Source organism: Panicum virgatum, chromosome 7K (assembly GCF_016808335.1).
Source record: "Panicum virgatum strain AP13 chromosome 7K, P.virgatum_v5, whole genome shotgun sequence".
Lineage (NCBI taxonomy): Eukaryota > Viridiplantae > Streptophyta > Magnoliopsida > Poales > Poaceae > Panicum > Panicum virgatum.
In genome coordinates, this window is record NC_053142.1 from 19,253,736 (window position 1) to 19,279,699 (window position 25,964).

The 25,964-nt window shown below is 47.2% G+C and overlaps 1 protein-coding gene and 1 long non-coding RNA gene across 42 annotated transcripts; one reads left to right on the forward strand and one right to left on the reverse strand.

The window, feature by feature from the left end:
• Window positions 1-910: 910 nt before the first annotated feature.
• Window positions 911-25,254, reverse strand: LOC120640442. 41 transcript variants are annotated; one of them, XM_039916266.1, is made up of 6 exons: window positions 24,814-25,130; window positions 24,468-24,734; window positions 24,306-24,371; window positions 23,647-23,753; window positions 23,509-23,551; window positions 22,933-23,377 (listed from the first exon to the last, which is right to left on the reverse strand). In XM_039916266.1, coding segments are annotated over exons 1-5 (516 nt in total). In that variant the 5' UTR covers window positions 24,888-25,130; the 3' UTR covers window positions 22,933-23,377; window positions 23,509-23,549. The 41 variants fall into 41 exon arrangements, 28 of the variants coding, with proteins under 28 accessions (XP_039772201.1, XP_039772215.1, XP_039772219.1 ...); XM_039916261.1 differs by having other exon boundaries at window positions 23,647-23,698; window positions 24,814-25,122; XM_039916263.1 differs by having other exon boundaries at window positions 23,509-23,554; window positions 24,814-25,120.
• Window positions 20,462-21,939, forward strand: LOC120640445. Its single transcript, XR_005661806.1, has 2 exons — window positions 20,462-20,599; window positions 21,379-21,939. It is a non-coding gene; the product is annotated as an uncharacterized LOC120640445 (long non-coding RNA).
• Window positions 25,255-25,964: the final 710 nt, after the last annotated feature.

Consider the following 25,964-nt stretch of genomic DNA (forward strand, 5'->3'; position numbering starts at 1 on the left):
ACGATATGCATTGTTGTTGTTGTTGTTGTTGTTGTTGTTGTTGTTTAGGTAAGCGCAGTCTTCGCGGGTCTCAGGGCAGTCATTCCCCGAGTGTCCTTCATTGCCACAGACTTCGCATGTGAAGTACGAACTCATGGCGTGGGCATAGTTTTCTCTATGCTTCTTGAATTCGGCCCTTTCACTAAGATGCTTCAGTAGGAGGTCTAGCTTGGCAGCGATCATATCCGTCTCCTTGACGGTATGCATGCCCTTTGTACGGGGTTTGAATCATTCATCGCTCCACCCCAGATTGGAGACCATTTTCTCAACCAATGCTTCGGCTCTAGTGATGGTCAGGTCAAGAAAGGCTCCTCCAGCAGCAGCATCAATGTTGGCTCTTGATGTCATTATGAGCCCATTGTAGCAGCTTTGTAGGACAAGCCACTCATCCATGCCGTGGTGGGGACAGGCCAGGATGTATTCATCCAGCCTTTCCCAAGCTTCTGGGATGGATTCCATCCCTATCTTCTAGAAACTTGATATCCTCCCGCGCAAGGCATTTGTCTTGCCCAACGGGAAGAACTTTGCGAGGAACGCCTTGGAGCATTTATCCCAGGTGTCGATGTCTTTCTCCTTGTAGAACCACTGTTTTGCCTTCACCGGGAGGGAGAAAGGAAACAAACGAAGCTTGATAACATCAACGGCGACACCCCGTATCATTACGGTGTCACAGAGCTCCAGAAAATTCTGCAGATGTGAATTAGCATCCTCATTCGGCTTGCCACAGAACGGGCTAGCCTACACCATGTGAAATGACCCGGGTTTCCGAATGGAGAACCTGAATCCCTATATCGTCGTGATAGTCCCTGGATCAGTAGCTATCACATACAGAACTCATTTCAGGCAGTAAATCAGTTCATACTCACTTAAAGAGATTCACACATGGGTTTAATTAATACAAAATCTAGAGGATTTGCAGTACAATTCTTTATTACAAGCCCATTGGGCTAAACTAGAACAAACAAAAAATGATAACGGTAGCTAGTCTTCGGGCCTTCCTTCATCTTGAACTCCATCTCCCAGAACTTGAGCATAGCACAGGCTTCTAAGCTTCAGTCATACCATCCGTCGATGTTGACGTCGAACTCCTGATCGGATCCTGCATCTTGCCAAACTATCCCCAAGGACGGTATAGGTTCACGTCACCATCTGTATGCAAGCTTTAAGTGGATGCAAGGTATAAAACTAGCCAATGGATAGGCTGGGGTTTCCTATGCAAACATATACATATATCTCCATATACATATCTCTCACCCATCCCAGGTCGGTGCAGGAACTCCCTCTCCCTGCACCTAACCTGACTCCATAGGGGGAAGTGGACTAGAGGGAGGTAGAAATCAGGGTTTACTACTCTAGATGAGGTAACAGAAGAGTAGGAATGTATATGATCGAGTACGCGGCTATACGTATAGATTTCACTCTGCAGGGGTTGTACACCTGTACCCACTCGGGCTGCAATTCGAGGATCAACCGATTGAGACACACCCCACAACCATGACTCCCTAGCTATGACGGTACCATTCTGCGTTCCCGGGGTTAGGGACATTCGGTAGAACGAATGACCTGGGATTGTGAAGCTCTAACCTGGCCAACTGGTTTCGAGAGTCTCGGAGACGAGTTCGGCACAGCCCAAATTCCTCAGGGGTGCGCCTGCGACTACTCTCTCTTGACACACAACTCCTATAGTCTGGTACCGCACAACTAGAAATGGCTGGAACCCCTGCCCATTCGGGGGTAAGTGGTGCGTACAATAACAAAGTCCCACTAATCATAGTTACCGCATATGTCCATAAGAGCTGGGGCATGCATCTTCTCGCGCAGTCCTCCGCAGTGGTCCGCCAAAGGCACCCATTACAGGTATCGCCTCTCCAAACTCCGCAAGTATCCCGCCTAGTGTCCTCTGACACAAATGCACCCACCACAGGTGCTCCGCAGGGTGTCCCAACACACACCCCCAGCCCCTGATCCGAAGATCAGGTTAAATCGATCACCCCCGCTAGAAAGACCTATCACTGGCTCCTCACATGGTGGTTCTTCATGCATGCCAAGATTATCATATCATGGAATCCCATACTCATTCACTCTCATGGTAGCCAAAGCATCCAATAATCAATCAAGGTACAATATGGATACAAGGAATACGGTAACAAGTAGGCCATGCAGGCTTATCTCACACACATAGTAAAGCCATAGCAATTCTAGCAAGCAATGCCTAATAGGAATTCAAGTCGTAGATGGGCGTGAACCTGGTAACTCTTCGTAGTACTCCTGAGTCTCCTGGGGCTTCTGATCTTCGGGTACATCCTTTTGGATCCTCTAGTCGTCCGGGACGTCGGTCAGCTTCTTCTCGTAGAGACCTATTCGTAATTTACGTATAACTATAGGAACCAAAGTGCAAGAATGCACAAACTTGTTCAATTAAGATCTAACTCTCAACAAAACCTACTCTAACGGGTAGATCATGATTTCAGAAGATTTATGAAACTGGTTTCATAAATTTTGGAGCTCCGGTTCATTTACTAAGAATTTTCTAAGATTAAACTATTTTCTAAAATAAATAAATGACTATCGGAAAAAGAAAAGCACATTGTTAGCCACGTGGTAGCCTCTGGGCACGCCACATGTCATGCTGACGTCAGCAGGACATCAGCACGGGGTCAGCCATATACTGATATCATCATGGCTGTTGATGACAACATCGTTGACTTGGTCAATATTGACCAGGTCAACAGGTCAACTGAGGTCCATGGCCAGGGGTTAGCTGGGCCCACAAGTCAGTCACAGTGCGTCACTGACACGCGGAACCCACACGTCAGCTTCGGTTAAGAGAAAAAGAAAAAGGAAAAGGTTAACGGGCTTCATGGGCTCAAAGAGTTAGCGAGCCAGCTCGGCAGTCCAACAACAGCTCAGCTCAAGGAACGGGCTAGCTCGACCTGTGGCTCACAGGCCAGCTCGGTCTAGCGGCAAAAGATAAGGGGCCGGCTCTGGGTCTGGCTCAAGTCCGCGGCGACGACGAGCTGGGTCAGCTCGAGTTTCGGCCCACCTTACTCTCTTCTTCTCTTCTTCTTCTTCACTTCACTTCACTTGCTGACAAACTGGGCCCACAAGCAGGTTCTCCTCCTTTCACCGACAGCTTGGTCCCACTGGCCAGTCTCTGAGCGGGTCCGGTGTGGCTCAGCTTGGTGCGAGCGTGTGTGTGCCGACGGGGTGTGTGTCGTGCGCCCGCCAGGTGTGCGACCAAATGCCCGGCTGCCTTGCCCACGACGGCATGGCGTCGACGGGCGGTGATTGCGCACGGCATGGCCGTGGCAGGCAACGGCAAGGTCGTGGCAAGGCGGAGGCAGTATTGCGGACGGTTACAGGTGTGACCGCGGCACGGGTCGGCGGCGAGCTAGGTTGGGCACGGCCACGGCCAAGGCGAGGCCTTTGGCTGGCGACAATGCGGGCCGAAACGTCATCGGCCGGCGCTAAGCGAGCGCACAAGTTCGGCATGGCCGGAACGCGATGCGGCTGCGGAACGGTGCCCACGGACGCAGAGCAGGGCTCGGCGGCGGCATGGCCAAAAGGCGTAGGCTTGGGACGTCGTGTGCGGTGGACAAGGAAGATAGGCAGCAGCACAAACACGTTCGTGGCAAGAAAGACCAAACGGAAGCTCACGTCTCGCCATAGGCTTACTAGCTTCTTGCATGGAGCTGTAGCATCATAGATTGGATTAGATCAAAGTACAAGGTGAACGACAAAGCAAAGACACAGAAGGAGCAGGTATAGGTTATGCAGGCTTGCACTCGTGGCGTCAAGAAAAGGCTAGTGCACGGTGACTTGGCTCATGCTCGGAGCGTGCGAGGACAGCGGCAAACGACATCCTCCAGCGGCGTGCAGGCACACGGTCACTGTTGGAGAATGGTACATTGGTACCAGCACGTTAGTGCCGGTCCAATTGGAGCCGGCACTAACGTGCATGAACCGTACAAAGCGGGCACGTTAGTGCCGGCTAGACACTCCAGCCGGCACTAACGTGCCATCCCCCAACGGTCAGCCCGTCTGCCACAACGGTCAAGAGACACGTTAGTGCCGGCTGGGAAATCTAGCTGGCACTAACTTGGTCAATTGCATGTTAGTGCCGGCTGGTAGTTCTAGCCGGCACTAAACGTACACACTTAGTGCCGGCTAAATTCACTAACCGGCACTAACTTGCCCCGTATAAGCCAGGCACTCCTTCTTCCCCAGCCCGACCATTTCATTTGGCCGAGCTCCTCCTCTCTCTCATGGCGTGTTAGAGGGGAGGAGCTGCCCATTTCCCTCCAAATTTGTGAGGATTTCACCCATCCAAGTGCACCAAAGGTTAGTAGCTTCTTTCACTCTTCTTTTCACGGTGTTTATTCTTTGTTTCATGCTTTCTAGATAAAGAAAATAGTGATTTTAAGGTTGAGGAAAAATGAGCATAATTTTCCGATTTGTTCATTAATTTGAGCAAAATAGAATCAATTTGTTACTTTTTAGAGAAGGTTTTCTAGATAATTTGACTATGACACATTTAGAATGATTTTTTTGAATTATTTCACGGGGACATGTGTATATGTTATTATGCAAAATTTTAAGGATTTTAAGGATGAGGGAAAATGGGCATGATTTATTAATTTGTTCATTAATTTGAGCAAGGTAGAATTGATTTGTTGCTTTTTAGAGAATGATTACTATATAGTTTGACTATCACACATTTAGAATGTTTTTTTTGAATTATTTCATGGTGACATGTGTATATGTTATTGTGCCAATTTATTTTGCTATTTAGTTTAAATTTACTAAATAGGTGGCCTATGACACATTTACATTTTTTTTAATTACTTCATAGTAACCTGTTTTTACTTTTTAGGGATAATGAGCATGATTTTTTTTAATTTGTACAGATGGACCGGCAATGGATGCACGGAAGCCGGAGCACCTCAGCGTGGATTCAGGGTTTAGATTCTTTTCTCAAGGCGGCAATGGCAAATAGGTCGCCAAAGGGTTTAATGTATTGTCCATGCAGTGTTTGCGAAAATAAAAAGGAATTCCGAAAAAGAGATACTCTATGGAATCACCTGGCCTTGAATGGTTTCATGAGTAACTATAGACTTTGGACTAAGCACGGCGAAGTTGGAGTTATGATGGAAGATAATGAAGAAGATGACGATGGTGATAACAATCTTCCAGATTGGGCATGGGTTCATGAAGCAGGTGGCTTTCAAGATGAACCATTGGACGAGGGTGAAGCAAATGTTGCACAAGAGGAGTCACATGACGAGCTAGGTCAGGCGTTGCTTGATGCACAGAAAGACAGTGAAATTGTGAAGGAGGCATTAAAGTTGGAGAAGATGTTGGAGGATCACAAAAGGCCGTTGTTCCCTAGTTGCAAACCGGAGCAGAAGAAGTTGGGTACCACGCTAGAGATGCTGAAATGGAAGGCAACTAATGGTGTCACCGATAAGGGATTTGGTGAGCTATTAAAGATTGTAAAGAACATGCTTCCTGAGGGTAATGAACTGCCGTCAACAACATACGAAGCTAAAAAGATGGTTTGCCCTCTTGGATTGGACGTGCAGAAGATTCACGCATGTCCTAACGACTACATCCTGTATCGCGGCGAATACGAGAACTTGGAAGCTTGTCCTGTTTGTAGTGCATTGCGGTATAAGATCAGGCGAGATGATCCAGGTGATGTTGATGGGCAGCCGGTAAAGAAGAGAGTTCCTGCAAAGTTGGTGTGGTACTTACCACGTCTGAAGCGCTTTTTCAAAAACAAGGATAACGCTAAGTTGATACGGTGGCACAAAGAAGACCGTAAGGAGGATCACATGATCAGACACCCAGCAGATGGGTCCCAGTGGAGAAACCTTAACCGAGAGTATCCTCAATTTGACAACGACCCAAGGAATATAAGATTTGCTCTAAGTGCGGATGGAATGAATCCGTACGGTGAGTTTGGCAGCGCTTATAGTACATGGCCCGTGACCCTATGTATGTTCAACCTTCCTCCTTAGCATTTCAACCATCGCCGATTCCTTCCTACCAATCACCCCCTAAGAACCGAAGGGAAGCATTTCAAAGGAGAGCCCGAAACTCGTCCTAAGCCTCTGTTCCGTAATGGAAAGCGTGTGTTCTCGATGATCAAGGATGTGAAGGTAGTATTTGGAAAGGGTCCCGGTAGCCAACCTGTTCCGAAGGATGACCAGGGACATGTTTCAATGTGGAAGAAGAAGTCTATAATGTGGAACCTACCTTATTGGCAAGTCTTACAGGTTCGCAACGCAATTGATGTGATGCATCTGTCGAAGAATCTTTGCGTGAACCTACTAGGCTTTCTGGGAGTGTATGGTAAGTCAAAAGATACATTGGAAGCAAGGCGCGACATGCAACAGCTAGCTGGACGACAAGGCTTGCAACCCGAGAAGAGAGACAAAGGATGCCACTATTTAAAACCTGCCAGCTATAATCTGAGCAAAGAGGAGAAGGAAAGTATGTTCGATTGCTTGAATAGTATCAAGGTCCCGTCTGGGTACTCCTCAAATATACAGGGCATAATAAATGTGAAAGAGAAGAAAATCCAAAACTTGAAGTCCCATGACTGCCACGTCCTGATGACACAATTACTTCCGGTTATACTGAGGGGTGTTCTACCGGAAAATGTGAGATTGGCAGTTGTAAAGCTTTGTGCATTCATGAATGAAATTTCGCAAAAAGCAATTAATCCAAATAATCTAATAAAGCTGCAGAAAGACATTGTCGAATGTCTTGTCAGCTTCGAGATGGTCTTCCCACCTTCCTTCTTCAATATTATGACACACCTTCTAGTTCATATTGTGACAGAAATAACTATCTTGGGTCCTGTTTTTCTACACAATATGTTCCCTTTTGAGAGGTTCATGGCCGTATTAAAGAAGTACGTGCGCAAACGTTCTCGCCCAGAAGGATGCATTGCTAAGGGCTATGGAACAGAGGAGGTCATTGAGTTTTGCGTTGACTATCTTCCTGATCTCAATCCGATTGGGCTCCCCGTGTCACACTATGAGGGGCGACTAAAGGGAAAAGGCACACTAGGAAAGAAATGTAATATGAACATCTCTTGTAGTGAATTCAGCCAAGCAAACTTCACGGTTCTTCAGAATTCATCCAAGGTGGCTCCATATATTGATGAGCACATGAATATTATACAGTCTGAAAATCCACAGAAGAATCTTGCTTGGATTACACGCCAACATATAAAAACTTTTGACGGTTGGTTCAGACGAAAATTATTGGGCAACAATACAGTTGATCAAGAACTTCAATGGCTGGCTAGGGGACCATCAATCACTGTCCAGCAATACCAAGGGTACGAAATAAATGGGTATACATTTTATACGAGAGCTCAAGACAAAAAAAGCACCAACCAAAACAGTGGTGTCCGTATGTGTATAGTAAACAGTAATGGAGAAAAGAACAACTACTATGGTGTCATAGAAGAGATATGGGAACTTGAATATGGACCCATAGTTGTCCCTTTATTTCGTTGTGAATGGGTGGCTGGAGGAGGCGTAACGAAGGACCGGTATGGGATGACCATAGTTGACTTTAAAAAGATTGGATATAAAGATGAACCATTCGTTCTAGCCAAGGATGTGACACAAGTGTTCTATGTGAAGGACATGTCGAGCAAACCGAAGAAGAAGTCGGATAAGACGCCTGAAGCAGACAAGGCTGGAAATGAGCCGAAACGGCACATAGTTCTTCCCGGAAAAAGAAAAGTAGTTGGAGTTGAGGATATTTCGGACAATTCGGAAGATTATGACCAGATTGATAACCTTCCTCCATTCTCAGTTGACGTTGACCCTAGCATCCTCTTATCCAAAGAGGACACACCTTACTTACGTTGTGATCACGCTCAAGACACTTTCGTCAAAAGGAAGATTATCAATGTTCCAGTAGATAATAATAATGAGTAGTAGTTTTATATAATTTATATATTGATTTCTCTCAATCAGTGATGTAATGTAACGCACCGCGTCGTATTTGTCTCAATTCTCGATACTATTCGTCCAATTAGAACACAATATCATCTTCAGATAATATTATATTTTTGCATGATATAAATATTATTTACTTTCACTAATTTTGAATTACTAGGAGTGTTGAAACATTAAATTATAAACAAATAATCAAGTAATTTGCGAATTGATTACATCATTGTATAGGCTATTACAGAAAAGACTTTTGAATATTTTTGCATGGATCAAACTGAATTTTTTTTTATTTATTACGAATAATAGAAGCATACTAACATATAAACTCTATAAGCTACACATAATTGATAATGGTAGCATATTTGTTAATTTACTTCAATTGCTATTATTATTGTGTAGATATAATTACTATAATTATTGTTCAGCTTAAAAAATTAAGATATAAATTTTTGTTATATTATTCTAATTATTAAGTTTGTTATGAATAAATTTAAAAATATTATAAAATTTAGTGTAAATGGGAACTGACTGGCCATTTTTCATGGAACACGTTAGTGCCGGCTAGCCTTACCAGCCGGCACTAACGTGCCCTCGTGACGTCAGATTGGCACGTTAGTGCCGGCTAGTAAACCTAGCCGGCACTAAACTGCGAAAGTTAGTGCCGGCTAGGATTACTAGCCGGCACTAACGTGCCAATCTGACGTCACGAGGGCACGTTAGTGCCGGCTGGTTAGGCTAGCCGGCACTAACCGAGCCATCCCCCGCCCAACAAATTACCCCCTTCGCCATATTTTTCAGATCGCCCAACAAACCCGCCCGCGTGCGCCGCCGCCTTCTTCCCCGGCCGCCTTCTTCCTCGCCCGCGCCGCCGCGCACCTCGCCGCCCCGGTCCGTGCAGCCACCCCTCGAGGTCATCCCCCGCCGTCGCGGCTGCCCCCACCGCCCCCCAGACCACGCCGCCCCTGCCTCCGCCGCCGCGCGCCTCGTCGTCCTCACGCGCGGCCCGTTTCGCGCAGCCCGGCTGCCCCCGCCGCCCCGACCACGTGTGTTTACATGGATGCATTTGCACTCCCTGTACTAGGAATTTTGTCTTCACTGCATGCTTGCTGTTGCTGAGATGCCCATCCTTGTGATGATGTGCTAATCCAAAGCTTGGTGTGTTCATCCTCTCTGCCCCCATGGATTTGAACCGCAGTCAACAGAAGGTATTATAGTACTGTTTATGCTCAATTCTTGGTACAAATTTCTCCTTAATTCAGCCATGATTCAAACAAAGTATGTGACTTGCTGCTTTTTTATTGTTTCAGGTAGTGGAAATGGATCCTACGGACAACCAAGACGAGGAAAGTCTCTGGTTAGTGGATCCTCCCCATTTACTAATTTCCTCTCTTCTTTTCCACTCAATTCTAGTTTATTAAATTCTTGTTTAAAAGAATCAAAGAAGATGAATAGAACTAAGAACACATAAAAAAGAGCATAGAGGACCAAGGCCATTACCAAACGTTCCTCCTAAGAATCATATTGGGTATCTGTTCCCTTCCTTTTCACCCTAGGATCAGAAACCCAAAATCCTTCCTTCTTCCCCGGCCGCCTTCTTCCTCGCCCGCGCCGCCGCGCACCTCGCCGCCCCGGTCCGTGCAGCCACCCCTCGAGGTCATCCCCCGCCGTCGCGGCTGCCCCCACCGCCCCCCAGACCACGCCGCCCCTGCCTCCGCCGCCGCGCGCCTCGTCGTCCTCACGCGCGGCCCGTTTCGCGCAGCCCGGCTGCCCCCGCCGCCCCGACCACGTGTGTTTACATGGATGCATTTGCACTCCCTGTACTAGGAATTTTGTCTTCACTGCATGCTTGCTGTTGCTGAGATGCCCATCCTTGTGATGATGTGCTAATCCAAAGCTTGGTGTGTTCATCCTCTCTGCCCCCATGGATTTGAACCGCAGTCAACAGAAGGTATTATAGTACTGTTTATGCTCAATTCTTGGTACAAATTTCTCCTTAATTCAGCCATGATTCAAACAAAGTATGTGACTTGCTGCTTTTTTATTGTTTCAGGTAGTGGAAATGGATCCTACGGACAACCAAGACGAGTTAATGCACGACCTCATTCGTGATAGTACTCAGTACGTAGCTCCAGAGTTTGATGAGGACGAGAACGATGGCAGCCAATTTTTAAACTTGCATTATCATGGCGACGAGGGCCAAGATATTAGTGGGGAGGAAGAAGAAAATGTCGAGGAAGCTGAGGTATAAAAGTTCAGTGATTCTTTCAGGCATCAGGATAAACGTTTTCTCAATATATATTGTTTGTGACACATGCGGCCCAGCTACGAACTATTTGTGTTATGTTGCTAGCTTTATTGATGATTTCAGTCCTTGTGTAAGGAGTCGTGCTCCAGCTAAAAATTCTTATGAATGTTTCAGTCAATAAGTTACCTAATATCATGATAATTTTCGATCTGGAACCCTTGCTTGCGGGTTATGAAGGTTACGCATACCTGCCGCGACGTCCACTAGTTGCTAGCAACCCGCTTGATAAATTTGCGATTCTTTCAGGCATCAGGATCGACGAAGCCTAAACGGAAACGTGGCTCCAAGAGGAAGATGGTAGGATGTACGACCATCACAGAGATCAACGAAGCAACCGGCGAGCCACTAGCTCCTGGTCAAATTAAGACAACATTTGTAAATCAATTGGGATATCTTGTTAGGGAATCCGTCCCCATAAAGTATAAGCTTTGGAAGAGAAATAAAGTCTCTGATCGACCTGAAGATATCGTGCCAGATTCAGAGAAAGATTTGTTATGGAAAGAGGTGTCGTTGCACTTCAACTTTCCCCCAGGCAAAGCTGACAAAATAAAGGGATGGGCATTTAAGAAGATGGCAATTCAGTTCGCCTCGTTCAAGAAAAAATTGGTGGCAAACTTTGTCAACAAGGGCCTCACACCAGATTTTGATAAAGTCTGAAAGAAGCAACGAGAGTGGTGGAATGAATTCGTGAATTATAAGCACAGTGCTGACAGCAAGGCAGCCTCGATTCAAGGCAAAATGAATGCTAGCAAAAAGAAAAACTTTCATAGACTTGGGCCCGAAGGTTATAAGGTTGCCATTCCGAAATGGGAAAAGATGGAAAATAATTTAATTGTAAAAGGAATCGTACCGCAAACCTTGAGTTGGCCCAAACGAGCAAGGTATTACTTCTATGCTCATGGAGGCACACTAGACCCCGACACTGGAATGTTTGTGACTAGCGACGTACTAAGAGAGGCTGCCCAAAGACTCGAGGACGCAATGAGGCGTACCGAAGAAGGAACCTTCCAGCCCAACAGAGAGAATGACGAGCTGACTTACGCTCTTGGGAATGCGGAACACACTGGACGGACCCGAGGCGTGGGCGTAGTTCCATGGAAATATGGCTTTTTCGGAGATCTCGAAACCTACCGAAGCCGATGCAGAAGCAAGGCAGTAGTGGCTGAGAAGATTCATAGCCTAGAAAACCGGATAATGTCACTTGAGGCAGCAGTTGGGCAACGCTCGGACCAACCAGCTGCCAATGTGGAGATCAGTCCCTCTTCTCAGCGTCGTAGCAGTGTTGCTTCCACGGAGCACCCTAATTTGGGTGCCGACATGCCGAGGGACCCCATTGACGACATCACCGTTAGGACCCAATGTGAGCTTCTGGTTCTTTATGGGAAAAAGCTTAAAGTTTGTGCTGAGGGTTATGCGGAAGTCCAAGAACAGGGCCGGACAATACATTGCCAGCCGATTCCTGAAGGATTCGCCAGTCTTTGTTGACCGAATTACTGAAGAACGCTGGGAAGACATGGACCTCCCGATCCCTATAAGTCCTGAAGAAACAGAACTACAACATGCCGTACACACATGGATCGCGTGGCCAAAGCGCGACATAAGATTGGTGCAAGCAGACACAGATTCCGCTCGGTGCTCAAGGCAAAGATCACCAACGCCAGCTGACAGGAATCCTAGTGTTGGCCCACCTTCTCCACCGCCTGCACGGGACCCCAGCATGGATCCGCCATCACCAGCCGCACAAAGTGAGCCAATTCCGGCATCATCACAGGCCGCACAACAGAATCAGAGTCAGCGACATAAGGCATACACGATACCTTCGGTCCAGCCATCTCAAAAGTAGCAAAGAAAGAAGAAAAAGAAGGCTCCAAAAGAGGAAGAGGCAGAAGAATCGTTTCAAACCTTCTTGCTGAAGCGCAAGCTACTGAGGGAGGCTGCGAACAAGAAGCCAGAAATAAATCCGGTTGCAAAGGCACACCTTGTTAAACACTTCATTAAAGATCCCACCAAGGAGAAAGAAAGAGAGTCGGATTATGATCGACAGATCAGAAAGTGCTACAACAACCCCAAGAATCGCCTGATTAATGCAAAGACCGTTCCCCAGCTCGGAGAGCAGTCCAAACAATCGATCCCTCCGTTGATAGTGCCGCATGAAGACTGTCCCGATGAATCAAGAGATCCGTTGACCATGACTGGGATGATATTGCAAACTGATCTAACAAGGGCTCAATTGCTTGGGGAGGCCCTACAGAATGCCCGCGGCAGGAAAAAATTTGTACTTGGTGAACCTTTGATATGGCCAGAGTTGCTACCATTCCTACCAACGAGAATGGCCGAGTTACACAAATGGTATGCCGTGCAATCTAAAGCTAGTAAATTAGAGATGTTCCCAGCTCGGATTAAAGATGAGCATTTCTGGCGGGGGGCAGATGATGTATATATCGAGTTTGCATCACTCTACGATTTATACCATCAAGATGCCCTTCACAAGTCCCTCGTCAGTGTATGGTGCATGTAAGTATTGTCTCTCGTTTCATTATTTTAGCCTTGTGTGTTGACTGATCCCCGTTTTTCTTGTGTCCCGTAGGTCAAAAATTCAAATTTGCCGAAAGAAGAACTTCCATAACGTCGGGTTCTTCGACCCCGATATTATACACGAGAAATCGCTAGCGCTAAATCCTGGAGACATAGTCAATGTTATATACAGGGGGTTGCGTAAAAATAGCATGTGTCCCTTCATTCTCTTGCCATACAACCATCAGTGAGTCGTTCTTTGTTAGACTTTTTTTTCAATCCCTTCGTATTAATAATACTATTTAATAACTATTATAATCAACATTAATTGGTTATGCATATGTATATGCACAGCTTTCATTGGATATTGCTTTGTATTCGGATTGAGGAGCACAAGGTCTTGGTGTACGACTCGTTAAGGCAAGATAAATCAAAGTACCAAGATATCATCGAGGTGGTAAATACTGCATGGGGTCGCTACCTCCACAAACACATAGGCTTGCCCATAGGTGAAATCGAGCCTCTTCATTGGGTGACTGATTTTCCGGTATGAATATACTCTTGCTACTAATGTCATTCGCAATAAACATCAGAAAAATTCTATATCGTAACCCACGTTTGTCCATAGTGTTGGAGACAGGGCCAAGGAAACAACTTATGTGGATACTACGTATGCGAGTGGATCAACTCTTTTGCAAGTGAAAAAGGGCAAATGACAGTGGAGGCATTCAATGTACGTGAGCACAATCACATCTGCTCATTATTTTAATTCATTATTTTTTATTCTCATGTTTTTATCGAAAAATGTGACAGCGTTGGCGGATGAAAGAAGAACTCATTGAAATCGCTCGGATCAGAGCAATTCAAGAAGCTATATGCGGATTTCTACTCGATGAAGTCATAAATCCTAAGGGCGAATTTCATGGCGATCTCCGTCTAAGCGTCGCCCAAGAAGATCCGACGACGAGGAAGCTGATACGTTATTATAGTTGATGTGCGCAATAATTTGTAATATCTCATGTACTTTTGAATTCCTAAGTGTTCCATACATGACAAATATATATATATATAAATATATAATGTTAGTGTAATATTCTGTTCTAATAATACTATGCAATGCAAAGAGTACGACTATGTAGTCACATACGCTAGAAATACGCATAGCCATATGTATAAAAACGAAAAGAAAAGAAACAAAAAGAAGAAAAAACATTTAGTGCCGGCTAGTAATATCAGCCGGCACTAACCTTGCTGTCAGGACTCGGGCGGGGGCGGGCACGTTAGTGCCGGCTGGTATTACGGACCGGCACTAACATACGCACGTTAGTGCCGGTCAGAGTAGCCGGCACTAACGTCTGTCACGTTAGTGCCGGCCATTTAGTGCCGGCCACAGGGACCGGCACTAAGCCGTCCTGTGACCGGCACTAATGTGCCGTTCTCCAACAGTGGGTGCTCGGCATGGCCGATTCGTGGTGTGCTCGCCCACGGCGAGAGCGCGGGGGCGATAGTAGCACCACGCGAACAGCAAGACGGGTTCTTTGTGGGCAAAGGTCATGGGGGTCTGGTGTTCTGGCTGTGCCGCTGCACAAGCAACGGTCGTGGCGAGGATAACCTCGTGGCCATGCTTGTACACGTGCGTGTGGTTATGGCCATGCGGGGTCACGGCTTGCCGTGTCCGTAGGCGAACAAGGGTGGTGGCGAGGTCGTGCTGCTCACCGTGGGGTTCGAGGATGGTAAGCCGGAGCAGGATGGATGGCTAGGACGGATGTGCTCACCTACAGCTCCACGGCGTGGCATGGGTGTGCGTGAACGGGTGTGCACCGAGAGTGCTCGACAGGTGTTCGGCAGAAAGCCGTGGCGGACTTGGCGCGACGGCACCACGTCGGCAAGGGCCAGATGCGGTGGCGCGACGGCGACTTCGGTTTGGCTGCGCGGTGGCCGGGTTTACGCGCGGGGCGGCGTTGGCGACTGGTGTGGAACGCGGTGAGGGCGTGCGTGGGCACACAGCGATGCTGAGGCTGCGGCACGGCCTCGACGCGTGCGGTGCTCCGTCAAAAGTGCGGCCTTTGGCCGGGTTTGAGCGCAGAGACGTGCTCGCGATGGTCTTGGCTGAAGTCCGGCGGCTCTAGGGCGGCGTGGTTCGTGGCGGAGCGGGTCAAGCTGCGACCTTTTCGGCCGGACCGTGGCTTGCGCGTGCGCTCGCGGCTTCCTGGCATCCCAGGGCCGGGGCGCTGCGGCGGCGTGACAAAGGTTGGGCAAGGTAGAGGTCAGGGCAGGTCAAGGCGACGACGGGGCTCCTGCACAACAAACGGGATGGACGGCCTAGGGCTGCTACCGTAGGGTTCATCGACGGCCTGCGCACGTCGGCAGCACGAGGGGAAGGGAGAACGGCAGCAGCAACCTACCAGCGCAGGTTGGAGGCGAACGGGGCGACGCATGGCCGAGGCGAGGCCGGGCGCGGTTGCTGCCGTGCTGTGAGAAACGCCCAATTTGATACTATTTTAAACAAATCGTCGGTCATTATCATCCAGATGAGAGTTAACACGTGCTTGCCGTAGAGCGTGCCACGTGTTATCCCACATCTAGAGACACGAATAACCGACACGTCATTCATCCAAAATAATATCAAATCCGGTAGTCCCGGTATGTGCTCCAACATACGTCCAGAATCAGCATATGCACATACCGTTTACAATTGAATACATCGCCAATAATCCACAAAGAGCAATTTTACACACTTAATATTACAAGTTTAATATAAGTGGGTTTCAAACTTCACTTACAAGCCTTGGGCTCACAAAAGTCATATTAAACAGAAACATAAAGTTTATTGCATTTACATGCTCTCACGAAACTCGATTACGATAAAGACTTACTAAAGTAATGACGCCTTGCCCAAGGACATCATTACAGCCACCACGACCTACTCTTCCCCCACGTTTGGATCAGCAGGGTAGAAGTAGCCGAACACCACTTCCGACTCACCTGCAACTAGGTTTAGAAAGCAACCTGAGTACGAAAGGTACTCGCAAGACTTACGCGATTACATATACAAGGATCATGCAATGGCTCAAGTAAAAGCTTTAAGGTTAAGTAATTATTGCATAAGCATTACCTCTCTACACTATCACCTATCAGAATTAATTAATCTTGCCCAACCCCAAACACTTTTAGTTGATTAAGAGAGTAATATAAACTATAACTGTTCATAGCTATAACATGAACCATTCCCAACATAAACGAAATTCTACGAGGAGTTCATGGGATAATGAGTTTGCTCATAACCGAGAGCGCGGCAATTCAAATTGATTATAACCTTGCAAGAGTGTACTACTTTACCCACACGACGCGAGGACCATGCGACTCACCCAACCGATCATGCCAGGCAAGGGGGTACTCACGTCAACCGTTCCCAACAAGGCTCGATCATTGAATCTCACACCTAACTTACGAGTAGAGACTTAGTTCCACCAGGGACATCTCTAAACTTTCCTACACATAAGTCCACCTGGGGACACACTAAGCCTCTCTGCATAGCCCGTAGTCACATAGCTAGGACTGCACATCAATGATCAAGTCAAAGAAGGTAATTGGCTCATCCATTCCATTATATTGGATATGTGGTTGCACGAAAAGGTGCTCAAAACCGACGTCATCCACATGGTCCTTAATCGATCCAAACGGACTATGCTCATGTGATTTCATTCTCTAGGCCCTACCATTCCGCTCGAATCTCGATACTACCAAACTCTTAACAACCCAACCGAACTAGTGCGATCAAGGATGAATGGTAAATGTGATCCTCCAAACCATTTCTGTCTAGCGAGCAATAGAAGTATTCTAAGCAACGCTAAGCATCTAGTCAAGTTAAGTAATTAACTATCTAACTAGTGCCAAGAATAGGGATAACAAATCAAGGATAGATTATGCATAAAGATAGGTATAAAAATGCAATACAAACGCACTATACATATATAGCCCAACAATACCTAAGTGGAATAGCTAAACTAAATCAGATTAGATAGGTGCAAGGAATATGCTTAGCTGCTTGCCTTGGTTAACTTCGGGCTCGACCACGAACGGGATTCCGGGTTCCGGCTCGACGGATTCGGTGGGCTCCTCGGGTTCATTCTCCGACGGTTCGGTCACTAAAATGCATGAATGCGATGCAAGAATTAAGAAACGAACTAAACAACAAGTATAAATCATGAAACAATTTGAGCATGTAGAGGGCAATACAGGGAACTCATGAAAATTGGTTTTGTAGTAAAAGCATTTTCTTATAAATAATCATAAATGTATTAGTTTTCAGCCACTCTAAACAAGGTAAAACAGAAAAGGAATGCAAACTAAGCTAAACAAATTCAAGAAAATTATCTTAGATACTACGCATGAAAACAAAGCTAACAAAACTGGTTTTACTATTTTCTCACTTTCCAGTAAAAAATTCTATATTAAACCATTTTCAGATAAAGCATAAGAAAACAAGCTAAAACTTTGATAAACAGCAAGGAACTATGTGAAAAAGTTAAACCACTGAAAACTACACCTCACAAGGAGTCTAACAAAATTTGGTTTGGCATTTTTCAAGCAGTATACAAACAACTAAGCATTAAACTCAATTTTGCAATATAAAACTATAAATAAATCTACAACAAAGTAACATGCAAAACAATAATTTTTCTAAGTATATCTCAGCTAGAGGAATCCAACAAAACAAGTTTCGCATTTTTCCGAGGTCTGTAGAATTTTCTACACATTTTTCAACATTGCAGCACAAATAAACCTAGAGAAACCCTAACAAAACTGCTAGGCACACCCGGATCCCACACCCGCAGGCATTGGCAGGTGGGGCCCGCTGGCCAGCGGCCCACCAGTCCGAGTCAAGGCCGACCAGGGGCCTTGACCGGCAGCGGGGCGCGGCCACGGTGCGCTGGTGGGCGCGGCGCGACGCGCACGACGCGTCGGCGGCGGCGTACGGGCGCAGGTGTGGCGTCGAGCTCCGGCGTTCAGCGGTGCGTCTCTCCTCTGCGAGCTCGGCCCCTGGGTCCTTCTTCTTGGCGTGGTGACGACATCGGACCTCGACGTCGGCTGTGGCGGCGTCCTGCAGGCCGCTCCTCCTCGTTGGCGCGACGCTGGGCACGACGGCAACGTTCGACGGGCACTCCTTGGCTCTGCAGTGGCGGCGCTGGGCCCTCCTCCTTCTTCCCTTCTCCTTCTCCCTCCTTTCTTCCTTGCTTCTCCTTCTTTCCTCTCGGCTCTCTCTCTCTGCTCTTGGTCTGAGGCGGCGGCGCACAGGGAAAAGCAACCTGGGGCGGCTAGGGTTTGGAGACGGCTGAGGCACTGGTTTTATAGGCGGCGGCTGAGGCTCGATTGGGGCGCGGACGGCGGGGATCCTGGCATTCGGGCCAGGGACGCGTGGCTGCATCCCGCCGCGGCGCGGCGCTGGGTTCGACGTGCGCGCGCGTGGGCGGTCAAAAGGGGAGGCGCGGCGGTCGTGGGTGACGGGAGCAGCGTAGGCGCGGCCTCCTTGTCGATTTGTCGCGGAGCGGAGGTGAGGCACGGCGTGCGCGAGGCGAGAGCAGGGCCGGCGGACGGACGACTTCGCGAGGGAGGAAACGGAACAGGGGAAAAAGGGTGCCTGACAGGTGGGGCCTCGGTGTCATTGGCTCAAAGGGGAAGGGTGGTGGTGCTGGCCGGTGCAGGCCCTTGCTGGGCTAGCTCGCACGCTAGCAGGCCGGGGTGAGCAGGCCAGATTGGCCAGGTGGGTTGAAGTTTGGCCGGGCCTTGGTGTCATTGGCTCAAAAGGGAAGTTTGGATGGGTTTGGGTCCAGGTCTTCGTTAGTTTGTCAGCTTTTGAATTTAATTTGATTAGCTCAAATCAAATTAGATTCCACCCAAATTCATACAAGAAAATTAAACTCAACTCAATTTCAAATAAACAAGGCAGAGCCAAATAAATCCGAATAAATCCAAATATTTTCACACTAGCAAAAATAATATCCTTAATTTAAATCAAAATTTTAATTACTAGGAATTTGAGGTGGAAGGTGACGTCAACCTTATCTTTAAAAGACCTAATTGGGGGGCAATTTTTGCCACACCATTGTGCCACGCCTATATTAATTAGCAGCCGTACGTTTTATATCCAACGTCCGAGGAGATCGCCATCTTCATAAGCAAAGGAGAAAAGTTCTGACGCAAGCAAAAGTTTTTTTCTCAACCACACCCACCGTAACATCTGGGCTCTAGAACAGCAGCCGTCTCCTCCATGCTCTCCCGTGGGGACCCGTCCCCGATAGCCGACGCGTGGCATCCTTCTGCATCCAATGCTTACGGTGACAGCGCCCTTCCGCGGCTCCGCGCACACAGGCTCATAGGCTCTAACATGACTCGCTAGCTGAGGCTTTAGAGCCGCTCAGATGTCACGCTGGTGCAGGCTCGTGAGCTGCCGCCTGAGGCTCCAATCATATAACACCAGGGTTGTCTTCCTCCGTTTTAGTTCCCAAAAAAATTTATACAGTACCCGTCATATCGAATCTTCGGACATATGAATAGAGCATTAAATGTAGTTAGAAAAAATAACTAATTATACAGTCTAACTAATTAGCACGAACTGAATCTTTTAAGACTAATTAGTTCATAATTGGATATTATTTGTCAAATAACAACGAAATGTGCTACAATATCAAAACCCAAATTTTTTCACCAACTAAACACACCCTTAGATCACAACTAGAAAAAAAAAACCGCCATGGCAGGAGAACCCTATATGGACAAGGACAACGCAGCCACCATGGCAAGAGGTTAAGAGAATGGCGTTGGTCTCCCCTCGTACCCTCCGTGCTGTCTTTGCCTGCACGGTGCATACAATGATACAATGCAGATAGGGCATCTGGGTATTTCTCGTCATGATTTTTCAGCATTGATCAGTAACATTAAATTCCTTTTGAATTGAAGCACAAGTAGTACAACTAATTAGAGTGGCCCATTGTTCGTTCAAAAAAATTAGAGTGGCCCACTGAAGTGCTATATCATCATGCCCCACTACTACAGAATATGGCTTTATTTCAGACCATTTATCTCGGTTATCTTTGGGTCCGGGACAAAAGATGACTTTTGTCCTTTTAAACCAACAGACATCTGGATTACACCGTTTTAAGTGCACAGTAACTTAATTAACCATTAAGATAATAGTTAGCGCACTTAAGCCGGTTTAATTTGGACGGTTCTGTTACAATAGCAACTTTGGAGGGTTTTTTTTGCATATATTTATGCCACGTGACGCCATCTCAAGAGGTATGGACCTAAGTGGCATAATTTAACAAGTTTAGGGAGTTAGATTTCGATTTTGCAAGTTCGTGGACCTAAGTGGCATCTCATGACAAGTTTGAAGACCACTGGTATATTTAACTCTTTATTTAATTATCAGCTCGATTGGTAAAAACAAGGACCCATCCGCCTGAGCCGATGGACGAAGCTGATCATCTGAGCCAAGCGAGCGCAGTTTCCTAATCGCGAGCGTCGTCGTTGATTCGCGAGAGACACCACGCGTCGGCTATCGGGGACGGGTCCCTACGAGAGGGGGTTTGGGGACGGTCCCCACCTAATTTTTTCCCTCCTCCAGAACCCTCCGCAGAATAAGCGAGACACCCACACCCAGACCTGAACGAGTCGAATCGTTGCGGCGGCGGCGGCATCCTCCTATTCCTCCTCCCCCTCGCCCGCCTCGTCTCTCACCGCTGACTCGCCAGTGCCACAGGTACGCCTTCACCTTCTGCCCCTCCCCGATCCGCCAATCGCATGCGCCGGTAGTTCGGATCGGTGGGCCCTACTAGGCCCGTTCCTGGATCCGTCTCGCCAGGTCCCCTTGGCTGCGATTGTTTTTCCCTGTTGCCTCTGCTGCTGGCGGCCAGCCATATGTAGGCTCTGATGCTCTGAAACTAAAATGTCTCATCTGTACAATATATATAGTAGTACAAATCTGTGTTCTGTTTGCTAGATTTCTGTGTACCACCATCAGACCATCTGCATATATCATCACTGCATGCCCACATTTTTTCCTGAATATATACAATGCAAAACTGTATTATGCGTGCTTCTGTTCGCATGATATTCAAATTTGAACATGCTTCATTATAAATATGGCACGAAATCCATCCCTCTAAATTGGCCATCAGTTAGGTTTCTTTTCTCAAGTCTGATACATGGTAGTAGCGTTGGTTCCTGTGAGTTCTATATATTAATTATTAACTGGTTTGTCGCAGGTTGATTTAAATTTGGGGGTGATTCTTGATTATGATTTTAATAAACTCTTGTTCAATAATTGAGACTCCATAAATATGATTGATGATGCTCTTTTGTATATAAAATCTTCAACCTTCGGTGGATATAATATTGTACTGTCCTATGTTGGGGTGTAGTAATTTGACACACGGCAGGGATGAAATGGGTTCACTTCACTCTTTGCGTTTTAGCTGATTACAAATTTCTGTTTTACATATTTCAATATTCTAACCTTAGTTCACATGGTGTATGCAGGGTCCACTCTCAGTAGTCTTTCCTATAGACAACCGTGGAAGTCCTGTAGGAATGAGCGAGCTGAGAAGCCACCTGAACCGGACAAAGCATATGATGACACTAGGTCAGCAGGCGCGCTACGCCGCGCCCATCCGATGGTGTCTGTGAGCCGAAACTTCTGTTTGTTCAGTCTTGAGCATTGTCATGGGCTTCCATGTTGCGTGTGGGCTGGGCTCCTGCTATGCTTGTGGATTGGACTGTCAGTACACGGCGTGTTTGCTGTTGGTGGTGTTTGATCGTGAAGCAGGTCGGTATGATCGGCATGATGAGACAGAGGCGGTTTGGAGAGGTTGGTTTGTATGGCTGGTTTCGTTGGAGGCAAGGCAGCCCGTGTATTTTAATAGAGGCCGGTCTTAGGCTGTGTTTTGTGTGTGTGGAGGCACTGCAAGTGGCTGTGAAGAGCTGCCGACGGTCTCAGCGTTGAGGCAATGGCGGCTATTACTGGTTAGTAGACGTGACTCTTTGCTTGTGTAATGTGAAGGCGAAATGGTACTGTATTTTGCGTTTTCATTTGCTCTGGAAGTGATGCGATCTTGTATCCCTGTAGGAGGAGTTGCTGTTGCATATGTTTCTTGCCGCACTCAGTTGAATGCTGTGGTCAAGACTTTAGAGGGTTCAGATCCTTTCTATTCATTTAAAAGTGTTGATGGTCTCTATGTGGCAACGGGTTTCGTGATTGTTCCTCTAGCTGCTGAGTTTGATGAGTTCACTCTGCTGGAGGGAACGGGCTGTGCTTCGATGACGAAGGATGGAGCATAGGAGGCCGCGGCTAGCGCACTGATCAAGGCAGCACTGAGGGATTTTGGTGTTGTGGTCGCTAATTCAACTTTCAGTGATGCAGAGGAGCTACGAAAGGAAAATGAAGAACTGCGCAGGAAGAATGCAATGCTCAGGTCTGGTTGGAACCAATCAATAGATCATGTAGAGATACTTCAAAAGACAATGGAACATATCACTCTGGATGCCATCGGTGGTTCTTCGAGGGTGGGCATCGGGGTGCTTGCTCATGGAGCTGCTGTTTGGGCAGAGGAGAGTGTTTGGGCTGCCACATCTGCAGTGGAAGAACTGTCCTCCGAGTTCATGGATGAAACCTGAATAGTTTGCTGTGTTATGTGGGGCAAGTAGTTTGTGTAGGTGCTTGTTTGGTAAAACAGTATGCGCAGAAAAGTTTTGTGTATGGATCAAAATGTTAGGGGAGTTCATGTGCCTGAAGGCTGAATGTATCTTCCTTTTAAGTGTATCAATGTTTTGTATGACTGACAATGGGCAGCATGTTTAATGCGGCTGAAATGTATCTGTACCTAAGTTCCTATATGAAATTATGAATTGATGGTTCATGCTAGTATCTATAGTGTCCTTTGATATATGGCTGCATTTGGTCTAGTGATTACAGTATTTAGGCCTAGTGTAAACAACTGTTTGGTAATCAGGAAAACCATCCAGCAAAAGCAAGAACACACGAAACCTGGTAATTAATACACACGCTATAATCATAATGCTTGACATAAGGAACACTTCAGACGGCCACTATAGCCAAAAAGAAATAGTAGTTCATATATAACCGAATTTCAGTTTGGAGGATGACAGTCATAGGTGGTAGAAGCTTCTACCCACATCGAACATGCTCAGGTGCAATGATGAGCTAATATGTGCTAGTACAGAACATAAGCGCTGTGAAGGGCAGGTGCAATACTAATTTTGCCCAACAAAACACGCACAAAGTTGAAACCAGCAAAGAGACCTGGGTAGGTTCTTGTTCATCTCTATATTGTACTAAGAAATTGAGTGAGATCTTTGAGTGCAACGGGCTGCTGAGGATCCAGAAGCTGGTTTCTAGCCCTCTGTGTGTGAAGTTAACACAAAGCTGTACTCCAAAGCATATTTTGGATCATTGTTGTAAGCGGTGCCTCACAGTAGAGGACCCAAAAGAATATCGGCACAATTGGTGTGCTGGTACTGTCTGAAAAGGCAATTTGCAAAAGGAAGTGCCATACCATAGTTAGTCGTGCTAAGTGATAGAGCACGCAAAAGAACCTATTAGTAGGTGCTGAGGCAACTACTGTCTCTGTGATTGCAAGCTAGAGGCGGTACCAAAAGGTGGGTATAGACAATGGATGTGACGCGTCCCCTCGTCCTGCTGGAAGAATTTAATTCAGTGCTAATTATGCAAGTGTGGAGGCAGAGCATAAGGCTGTAGGGAGGTGGTTTTAGATAAGTTCAGTAACTTACAGAATGCAGTGGTGCTGTGTTTGGTCTCATAGATGACCCCATCATGAAGGACCTTCAGGAGAGCCAAAGCAAGCTGATCAACGCTAGATGGATTGGTTTTGTTGCCACTGAAAATGAATCCAGTCTCGGTGAATTCAGAGCAAAAGTGGCTGCAGCAGCCTCGTCGCGGCGCCACCGCCGTGACTGAGTTAAGTCTGGTCTAGGACACCTAGGCCGCACATTTCGACCAACGGAAGGGGCAGATTCCCTACAACGGCGCCGAGAAGGAACAGGAACATCCATCTAAAGAACTATATGAAAAGAACATCTCCCATCAGAGAGACGCAAAGACAAATGGCCACAATTGGTCAACCTCCTAGGAAGTCATTTTCTGTCCTGCAAATTCAGCGTAAGTCTGAATAGAAGGGCCAGAGACGTAAGCACCACCCACCCAAGCCGTTGCCTATTAGGGCTAGCAAGTTCCTGGCAAATAGCCGGGAAAGGGCTTTCGCACATATTATGTTATACGCATATCACAAACCGTAACGCACAAAAGAACTGAACGCAGAGGAAATTGCAGCAAGAACAGCACTCTAAGTAAACTGACACCGGCCACATCTTACACAGCACAGATTAGGAAGGCGCAGATCACAAAATTGAAGAATATATAAACCACACACCTGACAAACTGGAGCAAGAGGCAGTCACCGAGAATGTGTCGCAGCGGCAGACCACCTAGAGATAACCTGCGCATCAGGAGCACGAACAATGATGAACAGGAAAGAAGAGGCTCATGGAAGGGCGCACATAGAAAGATGTGGAGAGGAAGAACAGAGCAGAACCGCTTCGGAGAGTCCAGTGAACCAGTCAACGGCGGCGGAACAGTGCAGGCGTGGGGAGCGGAAGAAGGCAGCGGGCACCGGCAAAGAGAGCAAATTCCACAAACATAACAGGAAGCACAAAGGTAAGAATCAGCAAGAAATTGGAGGAAATGGTAACAACAAAACGGATCTGGAACCCAACACACACCTGATGAGAGCAGGAGGAACGGAAAGCAGGCAACGCCGGGCGAAACACTGCAGGCCTGAAGAGCAGAAGGACGAGAGCACCTGCAAACAGAGGTAAAAGGTCAAAAGGAACACGAAGCGCAAAGGCGAGGACCGCCAAGGAACGCGAGGAAACCCGCACAGTAAATTGGATCCGGAACTCAGCAAAGGGGCGAAGAGAACAGGGGCAGATGCAGTGAAAGAGACACGGCCCATCGGTGGCGCGCCTGGAGTACGACGCGGCCGCCGACGGACGGGCTGAGTAATCCCGCGCCGCCGCTCTCCCGCAACGACGGCGAGATCCCGCCCTCCCCCAAACCCTCCCAAACCCTAGGCCACCGCGAGAGGAGGAAAAGGAAAGCGGAAAAGAGGCAGGAAGGGAGCGGGCGGTGTCCCGTGGAGACCGAGGCAGGGCACCGCGGCGAGGCCCGCGCGGGTCAGAGGCGGTGCGGCACAGGAGGCCCACTCACAGAGCGCTCTGAGAGCGGCATCGGCACAACGACAGGCCGAGCAACCCAGGGCCCGCGTCGCGGGGCCTCCCCCGGCACGTGTCGATCAGGGAACAGCGGATCGCTGTGGTCGCTCCATCTCCAGGGTGCATAGTGACTAGAGTATTTGCGAAGCCGATCTCCGACTTCCATTTGCTGCTCAAGCTCGCTACTTTCTTAGATGTAAAGGCAGATGTGCCATGTGCCTCCCCTAGCTGCATGTGTATAAGCATTTTTCAATTCTTATGCGATGACCATTCTGATAGAGTGACATCTTTCGTTGTCGTGGCGATGCTTGAACCTTATCTTGCAGTGACTTGAATCTTATTACTTTGGATTTTGGAATAAGTCTATATCTGGCCTCTCAACTCTTCAGTTTGTCCAATTAACCCTATCTCTAATACTTTAAAGTGCTTCAGTGCAAAAAATCTTGATTACCTTTTGTTATGGACAATCCAACTTTCATCTCTTTTAGTTTTGGCACATTTAAAGCATTTTAAGACGCGCTTCATGTGGAGCTTTTAGCTTGCCAGGCGGGGAGCAGAAAGGTAGCTGAAAAGGCAAGTGCAGTGTTGGCGCTGCAGACAAATTCTTTTGCTTTAGCACCAACATGAGGCATAGCTTATGAAGCCAAGCCAGCGTGCAGACAATTTGGCTGAATATGATAATAATAGGTCTGAAATACAGTATAACGAAAGAAAAAGACTATTACATTATAAAATAAATTTGCAAAAATAGATACGTACTTATTTATACAGTGCTAACTAATGAAACCTTGCAGAGTGGTGCGTTAGCCATCCGCCCC